Source organism: Anomaloglossus baeobatrachus, chromosome 9 (assembly GCF_048569485.1).
Source record: "Anomaloglossus baeobatrachus isolate aAnoBae1 chromosome 9, aAnoBae1.hap1, whole genome shotgun sequence".
Lineage (NCBI taxonomy): Eukaryota > Metazoa > Chordata > Amphibia > Anura > Aromobatidae > Anomaloglossus > Anomaloglossus baeobatrachus.
The window spans coordinates 208,193,487-208,210,949 of record NC_134361.1 but is presented as its reverse complement, the minus strand read 5'-3'; the positions used below and the strand labels follow the sequence as shown (position 1 = coordinate 208,210,949).

Here is a 17,463-nt window from a genome sequence, read left to right as displayed (position 1 = left end):
ACTGGTCAGGGCACTGGGGGACAGAAGGCAGCACTGGTCAGGGCACTGGGAGGACAGAAGGCAGCACTGGTCAGGGCACTGGGAGGACAGAAGGCAGCACTGGTCAGGGCACTGGGGGGACAGAAGGCAGCACTGGTCAGGGCACTGGGAGGACAGAAGGCAGCACTGGTCAGGGCACTGGGGGGACAGAAGGCAGCACTGGTCAGGGCACTGGGGGACAGAAGGCAGCACTGGTCAGGGCACTGGGGGGACAGAAGGCAGCACTGGTCAGGGCACTGGGAGGACAGAAGGCAGCACTGGTCAGGGCACTGGGGGGACAGAAGGCAGCACTGGTCAGGGCACTGGGAGGACAGAAGGCAGCACTGGTCAGGGCACTGGGAGGACAGAAGGCAGCACTGGTCAGGACACTGGGGGGACAGAACCGCAGCACTGGTCAGGGCACTGGGAGGACAGAAGGCAGCACTGGTCAGGGCACTGGGGGGACAGAAGGCAGCACTGGTCAGGGCACTGGGAGGACAGAAGGCAGCACTGGTCAGGACACTGGGGGGACAGAACCGCAGCACTGGTCAGGGCACTGGGAGGACAGAAGGCAGCACTGGTCAGGCCACTGGGAGGACAGAACCGCAGCACTGGTCAGGGCACTGGGAGAACAGAAGGCAGCACTGGTCAGGCCACTGGGAGGACAGAAGGCAGCACTGGTCAGGACACTGGGGGACAGAAGGCAGCACTGGTCAGGGCACTGGGAGGACAGAAGGCAGCACTGGTCAGGGCACTGGGAGGACAGAAGGCAGCACTGGTCAGGGCACTGGGAGGACAGAAGGCAGCACTGGTCAGGGCACTGGGAGGACAGAAGGCAGCACTGGTCAGGGCACTGGAAAGACGAACTGCAGCACTGGTGAAGCCACTGGGAGGACAGAACCGCAGCACTGGTCAGGTCCCCACGATATCTGCTGGAGGTGACACTACGATAAGCTCTTCCATATTACATTGGCACTATCCCCTTCTCTGGGGACATTCGTTGGTGGATATTACAGCTGCAGATTGAGGTGATCTATACGTGGCCATGACGGTGGAGCCGCTATCCGCGGGCAGGAACCGGCCGGCTCCAGTCCCTTTACTGCTGTGTATGTATAAACACTTCACAGCTCACATCTCAATTACATCTAAATACAAGTCCAACAACTTTCTCCACAAGCTTCTGAATGTTAGAGATAAATGGAGCAATAAAAGATTGCAACATTTGTGTCCACAAAAACAACCCTACCTAGACACCGCGTGCTCCAGACTATGGCGGGGGTCTCATCACCACCAAAAGTAATGGAATAGGGGCACAGAGGAGTGTGCTCATTATACTATACAGTAACAATCCTCCCAACACACCGTGTGCTCCAGACTATGGCGGGGGTCTCATCACCACCAATAGTAATGGAACAGGGGCACAGAGGAGTGTGCTCATTATACTATACAGTAACAACCCTCCCAACACACCGTGTGCTCCAGACTATGGTGGGGGTCTGCCAGATGCCAAGTCCCTTATATATTATATACCAAAGTGATACAGCGGCTGCCAGATGCCACATCCGTTATATAATACATCCCGGAGTGACACAGTGGCTGCCAGATGCCACGTCTTATATATTATGTCCCGCAATGACACAGTGGCTGCCAGATGCCACGTCCCTTATATATTACATCCCGCAGTGACAGAGCGGCTGCCAGATGCCACGTCCCGTATATATTACATCCCGCAATGACACAGCGGCTGCCAGATGCCACGCCCCTTATATATTACATCCCGCAGTGACAGAGCGGCTGCCAGATGCCACGTCCCGTATATATTACATCCCGCAATGACACAGCGGCTGCCAGATGCCACGTCCCTTATATACTACATCCCGCAGTGACAGAGCGGCTGCCAGATGCCACGTCCCGTATATAATACATCCCGCAATGACACAGCGGCTGCCAGATGCCACGTCCCTTATATATTACATCCCGGAGTGACACAGTGGCTGCCAGATGCCACGTCCCGTATATATTACATCCCGCAATGACACAGCGGCTGCCAGATGCCACGTCCCTTATATATTACATCCCGGAGTGACGCAGCGGCTGCCAGATGCCTCAGTTATCGCTCTGCCCAGTATCTGACCCGTCTTATCACTGGATTTCTGCGCTACTTGACCGGTGCAGAGGACGCCGCGTCCCTCAGGCCTGATCTAATTATAAAGCTGCCGTGACCGCGCTGTCATTCCTCGCAGTCACAAATGTTCTGCCACTAAATGCAGATAAATGAAGACATAAACTGAAGGGAAATCTAGATGTGAGGCTTTACTTTTACTTTTCCCATTTCTCCATATAACGACTGTACAGCTGCAGCCTCCACCTCACGATCCGACCTCCATTACCTCCGACAGCTCCGGCCTCACGATCCGACCTCCATTACCACTGACAGCTCCGGCCTCACGATCCGACCTCCATTACCTACAACAGCTCCAACCTCACGATCCGACCTCCATTACCTCTGACAGCTCCGGCCTCGCGATCCGACCTCCATTACCACTGACAGCTCCGGCCTCACGATCCGACCTCCATTACCACTGACAGCTCCGGCCTCACGATCCGACCTCCATTACCACTGACTGCTCCAACCTCACGATCCGACCTCCATTACCTCTGACAGCTCCGGCCTCGCGATCCGACCTCCATTACCACTGACAGCTCCGGCCTCACGATCCGACCTCCATTACCACTGACAGCTCCGGCCTCACGATCCGACCTCCATTACCTCTGACAGCTCCGGCCTCACGATCCCACCTCCATTACCACTGACAGCTCCAGCCTCACGATCCCACCTCCATTACCTCTGACAGCTCCGGCCTCACGATCCGACCTCACGATCCGACCTCCATAGTCACTGACAGTTCCAGCCTCACGATCCGACCTCCATAACCACTGACAGATCCAGCCTCACGATCCGACCTCCATTACCACCGACAGCTCCAGCCTCACGATCCGACCTCCATTACCACCGACAGCTCCAGCCTCACGATCCGACCTCCATTACATCTGACAGCTCCAGCCTCACGATCCGACCTCCATTACCACTGACAGCTCCGGCCTCACGATCCGACCTCCATTACCACTGACAGCTCCGACCTCACGATCCGACCTCCATTACCTCTGACAGCCCCGACCTCGCGATCCGACCTACATTACCACTGACAGCTCCGGCCTCACGATCCGACCTCCATTACCTCTGACAGCTCCAGCCTCACGATCCCACCTCCATTACCTCTGACAGCTCCAGCCTCACGATCCCACCTCCATTACCTCTGACAGCCCCGACCTCGCGATACGACCTACATTACCACTGACAGCTCCGGCCTCACGATCCAACCTCCATTACCACTGACAGCTCCAGCCTCACGATCCCACCTCCATTACCTCTGACAGCTCCGGCCTCGGGGCGCCCCCAGCCGAATCACGCCTGTATCTGCCGGGTGTCTCCCCAGGCACAAACTACAAATCCCAGGCAGGACAGGTACTAGGAAAAGTAAGTGAACCCTTTGGAATCAGCTGGATTTCTGCATTGATCACTAATACAACGGATCTGATTGCATCTAAGTAACAATCCACAGACAAATCTAATGCAACCAATGTAATAATAATAATTGTACAATCCTGACTTTTCTTGGGCACATCCACTACACGTCTACAGTTGAGGGCAAAGAAGTGACCCTCGGGGTAAAGAGTTATTCTCATCTCCATGATCCTCTCCCAATATGTAATAATATTCCAAAAAGGTAGAGCAGAAAGCAGGTTTCAAAGTCCGCGCCAGACCACAAAGAATCCAGATGCTTGTCAGTAAATTCTTTCTTTATTTATTTTTTCACAGGTCTACGCGTTTCGAGGACATATCCGTCCTCATCATCAGGACAAAGTACAAAGAAAGACTATAGTCTTTCTTTGTACTTTGTCCTGATGATGAGGACAGATATGTCCTCGAAACGCGTAGACCTGTGAAAAAATAAATAAAGAAAGAATTTACTGACAAGCATCTAGATTCTTTGTGGTCTGGCGCGGACTTTGAAACCTGCTTTCTGCTCTACCTTTTTGGAATACATCTATACTGCGGGACCGCTGCCTTCCACATTTATTACGTGCCTTCATAGGGGTTGTGACTTGCACAACCCCTTCAGGTGAGTGTACTAACCCACACTTGCCCCCACGTGTCATACCGGGTAAGACCCTATTTTGCGCCTTTTTTTTCCACAGTTATCCTTATCAATATGTAATATTAGCAAATACCTCCAATTAGATATATAATATAGTTCTCCTGATGTCTCTTACCTCATGTGCAGGGCATTGCAGTAGCTTAGGTAATCAAGGTTAAGACCACTCATATAATGTCAGTTGCTCGTGGTCATAACCATGGACACCTAAGCTCCTGCAATGCCCTGCACATGAGGTAAGAGACATAGCTAATCAGGAGAACTATACTACATTTCTAATTAGAGATATTTGCTAATATTACACCTACTACATCGTGGAGATGGGAATACCCCTTTAATGACTTGTTCAGCAGCTTATTAGCAGAAAGATGATCCCATTATGGCCAAACCAGATATGTAGCGCCCCGAACGATGGCCATCTGTGGTGGCCCCATAGCCCGTCTGGTCTTGGGCTGGGCTCTCCGGACCGGATCTTCTGCACTGGAGAAGAACGATTGTCCTAATCACAGCGGGGTCTGTTTTTCTCGGAGGTGGAGAACAAAAAAAACAAACAACGATTCACCATCGTTTCCCATCGGTCAGTCCGTGAGTGTCAGACTGCACCCACCGTCACCCGAGCCCGATCTGTGCAGGCCACAATTGACAAATAAAGCTAGTTAGTCATGGAGGCGTCTCATTTTCTCAATTACCGAGTTTTCATAAGACTTTATGGATAAGTCATGTGCGGATTCACGACCTTCCCATCCCCTAATAGAATGGTCGGCTGCGGAGGACGCCGCACAGTGATTTCTGCAGAGAGGGCGCCAGGTTTCTACACCTCTCCTCCACTCTGCAGGAGCTGCAATACATGAGGGTCACGTCAGCATCCGAATTCACAGCTGAAAACACGCGGAAAATACACAACGTGGAGACCTGCAGGAGCCAGGACTAAGGGAAGAAGGAGCATCGGCCTCCAGAGTCCTGGATAATGTCCTATGGGCAGAGGAGAAAACAACCCTCCATGTGGAGCCGGCGGAGGACGGCACCGGCCTGAACATTGGACAAATCAGTGAAGGAACAACAAATGTACAAGGTTATGAAAACAACCATCCAAAAGACAATGCCCTAACACACAAAGAACGGACGGAAAAGAAAACCTGTGCCTTGTATTGACCGAGTCCTGACCATGACACTCCGGAGACTCTGTGCCCCCGACCCCTCCAGAGACTCTGTGCCCCCGACCCCTCCAGAGACTCTGTGCCCCCGACCCCTTCAGAGACTCTGTGCCCCCGACCCCTCCAGAGACTCTGTGCCCCCGACCCCTACAGAGACTCTGTGCCCCCGACCCCTCCAGAGACTCTGTGCCCCCGACCCCTCCAGAGACTCTGTGCCCCCGACCCCTTCAGAGACTCTGTGCCCCCGACCCCTCCAGAGACTCTGTGCCCCCGACCCCTCCAGAGACTCTGTGCCCCCGACCCCTCCAGAGACTCTGTGCCCCCGACCCCTCCAGAGACTCTGTGCCCCCGACCCCTCCAGAGACTCTGTGCCCCCGACCCCTCCAGAGACTCTGTGCCCCTGACCCCTCCAGAGACTCTGTGCCCCCGACCCCTCCAGAGACTCTGTGCCCCCGACCCCTCCAGAGACTCTGTGCCCCCGACCCCTCCAGAGACGCTGCACCCCATAAAGTAATAAAATGATCAAATTCTATAACATTGTGCAAATCGTGTTCAGCTACAGAAAAGGTTTGGGGGAAAATATGGGTGCACTTACTTTCCCCCTGTCCTGTGATTATACATGACATGTCAGTATCTTATAACTTTAGGTTGGTCTATAGCTCTTACTTAATCAGTCAACATTTTTTAGTAATTTAATCTATAAAGGTGTGTGTGTGTGTGTGTGTGTGTGTGTGTGTGTGTGTTTATATATATATATATATATATATATATATATATATATATATATATATATATATATATATATATATATATATATATATATATATATATATATATATATATATATATATATATATGTATGTCTGCTAAAGGAATCCGCATTGTCGCATTAACAACCACAAAATTTTGCACATACGCCTCGTGTGACTCAGGGAACGTCATAGACTATGTTTTGATGGGAAAATATAACCCTGCGCTTTACAGTTACTCTCCAAAAAACCTGCCTACATTAAAGTCAATAGAGCTGCGAGCTACAGGTTATTAATAGCAGCTAATAGTGGTTGCTATAGGAACAAAATAAATTGTTAGTATAAGAAGCTTCTGTGTGAGGTAATATGATGTCGGTGGGGAGACGGATAGAGAGAGACACACAGTCAAAGAGACAGTCACAGGCAGACAGACAGGGAAAGAGACAGAGAGAGAGAGAGACAGTCAAAAAGAAAGAGGCAGACAGACAGACAGGGAAAGAGACGGGCAGACTGGGAAAAAGACAGAGACAGGGAAAGACACAGGGAAAGAGACAGGGAAAGAGACAGGGAAAGAGACAGGGAAAGAGACAGGGAAAGAGACAGGGAAAGAGACAGGGAAAGAGACAGGGAAAGAGACAGGGAAAGAGACAGGGAAAGAGACAGGGAAAGAGACAGGGAAAGAGACAGCGACAAGGAAAGAAACAGAGACAATGAAAGAGAGACTGGGAAAGAGACAGACACAGAGAGAGACAGACACAGAGAGAGAGACAGACAGACACAGAGACTGATACAGAGAGGCACAGACAGACTGACAAAGATAGACACAGACAAACAGGGAAAGAGACAGAGACAGACAGGGTAAGAGACAGAGACAGACACAGACACACAGAGACAGACAGGTAAAGAGACAGACACAGACACACAGAGACAGACACACAGAGACAAACAGACAGAGACTGACAGAGAGACAGTCACTATCCGGGGCAACGCCCGGGTACTACAGCTAGTTAATGTATAAATTTAGGAAGTTGCAAAAGGTTAGATAGATAAATAGTAAGAAAACAAGATTAATGTCCATGGAGAACAGAGAACATAGTAAATGTATATATAAGGTATATACAATATCACATCGGCAGGATTGCTGAGTCTAACCAGACCACAGCCGGCCAAGCACCAGAGCCGACCATCACCGCACGTTGCCGAAAAACAGTGACATAAAGACAGTGGCAGAAGCAGCGTCCACCAAAGGGTGGAAACAAGGGAAAATTGCAAACAAGAAGGGGCAGCCACTTGTACGATATCTGCCATTTCTACATATATACAGTATGTACACTCCACAGATCACAGTGCACATCAGCTCATCCAGCAACGCCACAGATGCTGGACCCTCCGGAGACGTCAGTGATAAAGGTCTCCGGCCCTCGTCCCCCACCATTTGTAGCATTCTCCTCTGTGCAGGTGATGGACGGTAAATATACACTTTCCAGTGAAAGTTTCTGCTGCACAAAATATCTGTGAGTTCAGTATCTGCTGCTCACAGAGCACAAGGTGTATATTTATTTATATTTATATATATATATATATATATATATATATATATATATATATATATATATATATATATATATATAAATAACTATCCATATATATCAGATCCAGGAGATATCTTCTGGTGCTCCATCACTGGTACGGAGTAAGATGGTCCATATAATCAGATCCGGGATGTCTGCAGTCCCATCATCCAGATGCATCATCAGATCAAGCCGGTGTCAGGCACACAAGTATTCCCATCCATAACACCGTCCTCAGCCGCTGATAGAATCCACTGATGATGTCCTGGGATTCTGCTTTCCATCACAATTTGCAAAGAAAAATATTCCTGAGTGTGAAGTCGGTGCATATGGCAGAGGATGAGCAGCGCTGTCCCCACGTCTGTATCCGGCAGATGATGAGCAGCGCTGTCCCCACGTCTGTATCCAGCAGAGGATGAGCAGCGCTGTCCCCACGTCTGTATCTGGCAGAGGATGAGCAGCGCTGTCCCCACGTCTGTATCCAGCAGAGGATGAGCAGCGCTGTCCCCACGTCTGTATCTGGCAGAGGATGAGCAGCGCTGTCCCCACGTCTGTATCCGGCAGAGGATGAGCAGCGCTGTCCCAACGTCTGTATCCGGCAGATGATGAGCAGCGCTGTCCCCACGTCTGTATCCAGCAGAGGATGAGCAGCGCTGTCCCCACGTCTGTATCCGGCAGAGGATGAGCAGCGCTGTCCCCACGTCTGTATCCGGCAGAGGATGAGCAGCGCTGTCCCCACGTCTGTATCCATCAGAGGATGAGCAGCGCTGTCCCCACGTCTGTATCCAGCAGAGGATGAGCAGCGCTGTCCCCACGTCTGTATCCAGCAGAGGATGAGCAGCGCTGTCCCCACGTCTGTATCCGGCAGAGGATGAGCAGCGCTGTCCCCACGTCTGTATCCAGCAGAGGATGAGCAGCGCTGTCCCCACGTCTGTATCCAGCAGAGGATGAGCAGAGGATGAGGGTTACATCACATACAATGACAGCAGCAGATGTGACACAGCATGGGAAGCACCAAGTCCCACAATTCTGGCTTTACCTGTACATCTGGGTGGAGGACTCTAAATCACACGCTGATGACAATCTCCATCTAATGCTTTATTACTACCCACACAGCTCAGGTCAGGAGCATCTTATAAGAGGAGCACAGGACAGGATTGTACAGAGACAGGTGCAGCTCAGGGGCCTGTACACCCCTCTGTACGGAGGCAGGTGCAGCTCAGGGGCCTGTACACCCCTCTGTACGGAGGCAGGTGCAGCTCAGGGGCCTGTACACCCCTCTGTACGGAGGCAGGTGCAGCTCAGGGGCCTGTACACCCCTCTGTACGGAGGCAGGTGCAGCTCAGGGGCCTGTACACCCCTCTGTACGGAGGCAGGTGCAGCTCAGGGGCCTGTACACCCCTCTGTACGGGGGCAGGTGCAGCTCAGGGGCCTGTACACCCCTCTGTACGGGGGCAGGTGCAGCTCAGGGGCCTGTACACCCCTCTGTACGGGGCAGGTGCAGCTCAGGGGCCTGTACACCCCTCTGTACGGGGGCAGGTGCAGCTCAGGGGCCTGTACACCCCTCTGTACGGGGGCAGATGCAGCTCAGGGGCCTGTACACCCCTCTGTACGGGGGCAGGTGCAGCTCAGGGGCATGTAGACCCCTCTGTACGGGGGCAGGTGCAGCTCAGGGGCCTGTACACCCCTCTGTACGGGGGCAGGTGCAGCTCAGGGGCCTGTACACCCCTCTGTACGGGGGCAGATGCAGCTCAGGGGCCTGTACACCCCTCTGTACGGGGGCAGGTGCAGCTCAGGGGCATGTAGACCCCTCTGTACGGGGGCAGGTGCAGCTCAGGGGCCTGTACACCCCTCTGTACGGGGGCAGGTGCAGCTCAGGGGCCTGTACACCCCTCTGTACGGGGCAGGTGCAGCTCAGGGGCCTGTACACCCCTCTGTACGGGGGCAGGTGCAGCTCAGGGGCCTGTACACCCCTCTGTACGGGGGCAGGTGCAGCTCAGGGGCCTGTACACCCCTCTGTACGGGGCAGGTGCAGCTCAGGGGCCTGTACACCCCTCTGTACGGGGGCAGGTGCAGCTCAGGGGCCTGTACACCCCTCTGTACGGGGGCAGGTGCAGCTCAGGGGCCTGTACACCCCTCTGTACGGGGCAGGTGCAGCTCAGGGGCCTGTACACCCCTCTGTACGGGGGCAGGTGCAGCTCAGGGGCCTGTACACCCCTCTGTACGGGGGCAGGTGCAGCTCAGGGGCCTGTACACCCCTCTGTACGGGGGCAGGTGCAGCTCAGGGGCCTGTACACCCCTCTGTACGGGGGCAGGTGCAGCTCAGGGGCCTGTACACCCCTCTGTACGGGGGCAGGTGCAGCTCAGGGGCCTGTACACCCCTCTGTACGGGGGCAGGTGCAGCTCAGGGGCCTGTACACCCCTCTGTACGGGGGCAGGTGCAGCTCAGGGGCCTGTACACCCCTCTGTACGGGGGCAAGTGCAGCTCAGGGGCCTGTACACCCCTCTGTACGGGGGCAGGCGCAGCTCAGGAGCCTGTACACCCCTCTGTACGGGGGCAGATGCAGCTCAGGGGCATGTTCACCCCTCTGTACAGGGGCAAGTGCAGCTCAGGGGCCTGTACACCCCTCTGTACGTGGGGCAGGTGCAGCTCAGGGGCCTGTACACCCCTCTGTACGGGGGCAGGTGCAGCTCAGGAGCCTGTACACCCCTCTGTACGGGGGCAGATGCAGCTCAGGGGCATGTACACCCCTCTGTACGGGGGCAGGTGCAGCTCAGGGGCCTGTACACCCCTCTGTACGGGGGCAGGTGCAGCTCAGGGGCATGTAGACCCCTCTGTACGGGGGCAGGTGCAGCTCAGGGGCATGTACACACGTACACGGGTCTATCACCCGAACGACATACAGAATACTAAACGGATTTCACACGACTTTTCTGGATGACAATCGTCCGGCTTTTTCTCCTGAGATGTGAGGGAATCCTTCCAGTGCTCCTCGAGCTCGGCACCTGTTGACGATTTATACACCGGCCGTACATGACTCGGGGACAAGCCCCGGCATCTCATGTTTACATACAGGCTTTTTCGGTTAGTCATGATGACAGTAGGAGACTCATGGGAACGCACTCTTGGAAGCGCAAGGAGCAGGTTCAAACCTGAAGTCGTCTTAATCCAGTTTCTGGTGATGCAACAAAAATAATTATTCTCGGGCTTATTTGCTTGTTATCACTGACATGATTTCATCATGATGGAGCAGAGGAGACATGAAGAGACCGAGGGCTACGCTGCGCCCCCTCCGAGGGGAGGCAATGCCAAACCCAACCCAACAATACCCAGACTGCTCCGGAGCCCCTGACCATGCCCCACACAGCAGAGCTAACGGTAGATACGAGGGGCGATCCAAAAGTAATGATAATCAATAATAAAACACAATGAATATATTAAAAAAAAAAAAAAAAATATCTACATAGTCTCCTAACAAGTCTATACATTTAGTCTATCTCTTTGCTAAACTTAGAATTTCCTTCGAAAAAAATTCTTGATCTTGACCCTCAAAAAAAATCCCCAACAGAGGTTATCACGTCGCTATTGTTGTCAAATTTCTTGCCCCGGAGGTGTTCCTTGAGGTGAGGAAAGAGAAAGAAGTCACTGGGGGCTAGATCTGGCAAATAGGGAGGGGGGGGGGGGGGGGGGGGGTGTTCCACCAGTTCAAAGCCCGCTTCTTGAATTGGTTGCCATGGCAACTGCAGCTTTGTGAGCCGGCGCGTTATCTTGGTGAAACAGCACTCCAGCCCGCATTTTGCCGCGCCTTTTCTCCTTGATAGCCTCCCGCTATCTTCTTATTTGTTCTGCGTAGTAGGAACCCGTAATAGTGGCTTCCATCTCCAAATAGTCCACCATAATAATTCCTTCAGCGTCTCAAAAACCGGACGCCATAACCTTTCCTGCTGAGCTTGACACTTTGAATTTCTTCGGCGGCGGTTCGTCAGCTCGTTTCCATGTCATCGATTGTTGTTTAGTTTCGGGATCAGTGGTGGATCCAGGTCTCGTCCATGGTCAAAAAACGTGACAAAAAAATTCTCCTTGTCTGCTTGGAACTTTTCGAGATTTGCTATTGAAATGTTAACTCGTTTCTTCTGTTGCTCGTCGGTTAACATTTTTGGCACCCAACGCACGGAGACCTTTCTCATATGCAATTCTTTTGCAAGGATTCTTTGAATACTGCCATATGAGATCCCTGTGACCTCAGCTACATGCCTGATAGTCACTCTTCCATCTGCCAATACAACGTCCTCAACTTTTTTCACGTTTTCTTCATTGAGGGACGTGGATGGGCGTCCTTGACGATGGTCATCTTCTGTCGATGTTCTTCCCAGCTTAAATTCCTTGGCCCAGCGTGCAACTGTGGAATATGGGGGAGAAGAGTCCCCCAATGTTTCCACCAAGTCGCTGTGTATGTCTTTGGTAGTCATTTTTTTCAAGCAGAGGTATTTGATGACAGCTCTGAGCTCGTTTTTTTTCCATTTTGATGTTCACTCCTCGGCAGTTCATATTCAAATGAATGTAGCTCCCGGGAATCGTGGCCAATTTAAGTGATTTTTTTATCCTGGACTAGTGGGTACCTAAAGGCCCCGTCACACTAAGCAACATCGCTAGCAACATCGCTGCTAACGAACAACTTTTGTGACGTTGCTAGCGATGTTGCTGTGTGTGACATCCAGCAACAACCTGGCCCCTGCTGTGAGGTCGTTGGTTGTTGCTGAATGTCCTGGGCCATTTTTTAGTTGTTGCTGTCCCGCTGTGAAGCACAGATCACTGTGTGTGACAGCGAGACAGCAACAACTAAATGTGCAGGCAGCAGGAGCCGGCTTCTGCGGAGGCTGGTAACCAATGTAAACATCGGGTAACCAAGAAGCCATGTCCTTGGTTACCCGATATTTACCTTTGTTACCAGCCTCCTCCGCTCTCACTGTCAGTGCCGGCTCCTGCTCTGTGCACATGTAGCTGCAGCACACATCGGGTTAATTAACCCGATGTGTGCTGTAACTAGGAGAGCAAGGAGCCAGCGCTAAGCATTGTGCGCTGCTCCCTGCTCTGTGCACATGTAGCTGCAGCACACATCGGGTTAATTAACCCGATGTGTGCCGTAACTAGGAGAGCAAGGAGCCAGCGCTAAGCATTGTGCGCTGCTCCCTGCTCTGTGCACATGTAGCTGCAGCACACATCGGGTTAATTAACCCGATGTGTGCCGTAACTAGGAGAGCAAGGAGCCAGCGCTAAGCATTGTGCGCTGCTCCCTGCTCTGTGCACATGTAGCTGCAGCACACATCGGGTTAATTAACCCGATGTGTGCTGTAACTAGGAGAGCAGGGAGCCAGCGCTAAGCAGTGTGCGCTGCTCCCTGCTCTGTGCACATTTAGCTGCAGCACACATCGGGTAATTAACCCGATGTGTGCTGTAACTAGGAGAGCAGGGAGCCAGCGCTCAGTGTGCGCTGCTCCCTGCTCTCTGCACGTGTAGCTCCGTGCGGTGGTAACCAAGGTAAATATCGGGTTGGTTACCCGATATTTACCTTAGTTACCAAGCGCAGCATCTTCCACGCGGCGCTGGGGGCTTGTCACTGGTTGCTGGTGAGCTCACCAGCAACTTGTGTAGCGACGCTCCAGCGATCCCTGCCAGGTCAGGTTGCTGGTGGGATCGCTGGAGCGTCGCAGTGTGACATCTCACCAGCAACCTCCTAGCAACTTACCAGCGATCCCTATCGTTGTTGGGATCGCTGGTAAGTTGCTTAGTGTGACTGGACCTTAAGAGAGAAGAAAATATTTTATTTTAATTTCTGTGTGCAATAGAAATAACCGATTATAATTACTTTTGGATCGCCCCTCGTATAATGTATACGTACAACACTGAACCCCGGGTCCCATTGACGGTGTATGGACGACGACCGGGTCCTGCCAAGACCAAATCGCTCACGGTCTCCGCACATTTCTCCTAATCGCAGCCCCCGATGTTCTCTACAGAGGGTCCTGCACACCATCTACAATAAAAGCGTGCGGTTTATGAAATCCATTCCTGGCGATACACCATTTTGTCTGGTTCACTATGATAGCACCTATCTCACGCAAACAAAGATAAGCGGCAGAAGGCAAATAAACAAAATATTCTAAAGCAAGTTGTACAATGCGGCCCTTTCATAGCGACGTAGGTAAATAATGGACGTGGGAAAAACCTCTGCTGAGAACGACAGGACAGCGTTTAGGGGCCGACACTTATAGGAGCAGGTAACATACAGGCAATGCTCACGTCACATCCTGCCTGGAGATGGCCCAGACTGAAAGCTGCCTGAAGAAGAGCTGAGAAACGCCCAATAGAAGGAATCTACACCACGTCCTGCCTGGAGATGGCCCGGACTGAAAGCTGCCTGAAGAAGAGCTGAGAAACGCCCAATAGAGGGAATCCACATCATATCCTGCCTGGAGATGGCCCAGACTGAAAGTAGCCTGAAGAAGAGCTGAGAAACGCCCAATAGAGGGAATCCATGTCATGTCCTGCCTGGAGACGACCCGGACTGAAAGCTGCCTGAAGAGGTGCTGAGAAACGCCTAATAGAGGAAATCCATGTCACATCCTGCCTGAAGACGGTTGAGACTGAAAGCTGCCCGAAGAAGTGCTCAGAAACGCCCAATAGAGGGAATCCACGTCATGTTCTGCCCGGAGACGGGCACTCTGAAAGCTGCCTGAAGAAGAGCTGAGAAATGCCCAATAGAAGGAATCCACGTCACATCCTCCCTGGAGACGGCCCAGACTGAAAGCTGCCTGAAGTAGAACTGAGAAACGCCCAATAGAGGGAATCCACATCACGTCCTGCCTGGAGACGGCTGAGACTGAAAGCTGCCTGAAGAAGTGCTCAGAAACGCCCAATAGAGGGAATCCACGTCACGTTCTGCCTGGAGACGACACGGACTGAAAGCTGCCTGAAGAGGTGCTGAGAAACGCCCAATAGAGGGAATTCATGTCACATCCTGCCTGAAGACGGTTGAGACTGAAAGCTGCCTGAAAAAGTGCTCAGAAACGCCCAATAGAAGGAATCCACATAACGTCCTGCCTGGAGACGGCCCGGACTGAAAGCTGCCTGAAGAGCTGAGAAACGCCCAATAGAGGGAATCCACATTACGTCCTCTCTGGAGACGGCCCAGACTGAAAGCTGCCTGAAGAAGTGACTAGACACCCAATAGAAAAAACAGACCCCAAATTAATACATTATACAAAACGACCTGTTCAGATCTTCAGTCTTTTCAGCATCTTTTAACTGTTTCAGGTTTCCAAAGAAGCCAAACAGTAAAAAGCACACTGAAAACACTCAGTAAAATCAGCCAAAGATCAAAGAACATAAAAAAAGTCATTTGTAAAGGGGTTATGCCAGAAGGCAGATGCAATGCATTCATAATACGGTGAATATATAGGATCAGATATTGTATATATTGAGCAGTGATCAGCGACGCCCAGCCTTATCCACAATGATGGACGGATAATCCGGGGGTACAGAGGTCGGGCTTTCTGTAGTGATCTGCAACCTGATACTTGACAATCGATGGATAAAACGTCTACTCTCAATGGTTTGGGGCAGTGTAGACGCACTGGGCAGAAGCTGCTGATGTTTCTCCTTCCACATACGGTAGATGAAGTGACCTCGGAGACTTCCCTCCTCCTTCCACGTCAGACTCCTGGGATTTCGGGCATTTTTGGTCTGCAGCCCTCATTACTCGATATCCTGCCCTAATGAAGCAGCAGTCAGGTGTCTGGTTGGATGCTGCTACCTGCAGAGGATTTCATGCTTACACGAGATCTGCAGATGTTTGCCCCCTGGCATGAGATTTCCCAGGAAAGTTGGCAGCACATCCACCCAAGGCCGAGGTCAAGAGCAGAGAATGTCTCAGAGCTGCTGGTTTCCTTCACTTTTCCCTGTGCTATGGGGTCTGGCTCCTTGGGAACGAGAAGGGGGCTTCCAGCAGGGTGGAGGATTTGCCAGATTCCCATGGAAGAATGTGATTTGGATGTAAGAGTTGACATCCCGAGGTGCAGGTCCTGTGATGGGACGTCTCTTTGTGAGGGCGACTTCACATTCACCATGAGAACAGCTGGGCCCCTCGCCGTGCCCCTCACCGTCCCCCTCAACTCCGCACTTATTAATAGAATTCACAGTTTATTTTCAATACATTTTCTATAAATGCTCAAGAAAGCAAAAAGGTCATAAATCAGTGGGAAGGAACGGACATTTGCATTTATCAGGACGCATGGGGTCCGGTCTCATGGATCAAGCACCAAGAGCTGAAATACTGGTGGGGAAAGTATTATGCAGGGACAAACCCCAGACATATGGGCACTTTACTATCTGTAGGATGTTATCTGACATGAGGCCCCACACAGCAGAGCCGACTATGCGGGGTTTTATGTAACCATCACATAACCCAAGAGTCGCCTTCCCCGTAGTGGTGACAGACATCGCCATCACCCTGCATGGCGATATCAGGCCCTGACCATGCGGAGCCCGGCACAGCCACCGGAAAGTCGTGCCCAACACCTGAAACCACGTATTATTGCATTGGAGGAACCTGAGAAACCCGAGTCCTGCTAATGTCCATGCTCTCAATGCAATTATACAGTGTGTCCACCCATATCCTGTCCACCGCCATTAACATGAGAACATAGGCATAGAAGTGGTGTCTAGGTATAGTAAAGTAGCCATGCGCTTTGCAATGAAACCACCTATAGCGCCACCTGGTGGAAAACAACGGAGTTAGCATTTTTATTTAGAAAACGGAACGAGATAGAGCAAAAAAGTGAATTACAAAGTTGTAGGCATCATCAATTCAATACGAATCGCCAACTTGCATACAGAAATGCTATGATTAGAACGTGTAAAACTCACAAGGCTGCGGACGTGAAGCGATACCTCATGGAGAACTTCCTACAAGTCATTGGGTATGGTGGCTGTGTGGAGTGGCCTCCGCTCACCTGACCTGACCCCATTGGACTTCTTTCTGTGAGGTCACATCAAACAGCCGGTGTATGCGACCCCTCCACCAACATTTCAGGACCTACGACGACGTATCACAGACGCTTGTGCAAACGTGTCACCTACCATATTGCACAGCGTGCAGCAAGATACAGTATGCTGTGCAGAGTCCAGATGTGCATTGCAGCTGACGGGGGCCACTGAGAATCAAAGTTAAATGAGCGCCATATGTGTGACCAGCATTCAATGTTTTGGGGGGGGGTCATGGGTTTCATATCGTAGCATTTCTGTATGCAAGGTGTCGATTCGTATTGAATTGATGATGCCCTACAACTTTGTAATTCACTTTTTTTCTCTATCTCGTTCCGTTTTCGAAATAAAAATGCTAACTCCGTTGTTTTCCACCAGGTGGCGCTATAGGTGGTTTCATTGCGTAGCGCATGGCTACTTTACTATACCTAGACACCACTTCTATGCCTATAGCTGCCGCCGATCTCAAGTTAATGGCGGTGGAAAGGATATGGGTGGACACACTGTATCTAAATACTGTGTGAACGGACCCCACCCCGTCTTCAGCACCGTGTACCCAGCACTGTGTATTTTTGGCCGGATGCCCCGTGTAGAATAGTGTAGGGTTTTTATTAGTTTTTTGTGTTCTGTTACAATATCCTCTAGTTAACCCCTTCCTGCTGAACAAAAGCAAAGCCGTTGTCAGATTATTCAGCAATTTACAGATGTAAG

General features: G+C 51.7%; 1 protein-coding gene across 1 annotated transcript in view; it reads right to left on the bottom strand.

Annotated features, from left to right (window-relative positions):
* Positions 1-15,639: 15,639 nt before the first annotated feature.
* Positions 15,640-17,463, bottom strand: part of LOC142251883 (protein transport protein Sec16A-like) — a 15,137-nt gene continuing 13,313 nt past the window's right edge. The window contains exon 9 of the mRNA XM_075324932.1: positions 15,640-15,888. Coding sequence (XP_075181047.1) covers positions 15,640-15,888 — 249 coding nt within the window. The remainder of the gene's footprint in view (positions 15,889-17,463) is intronic.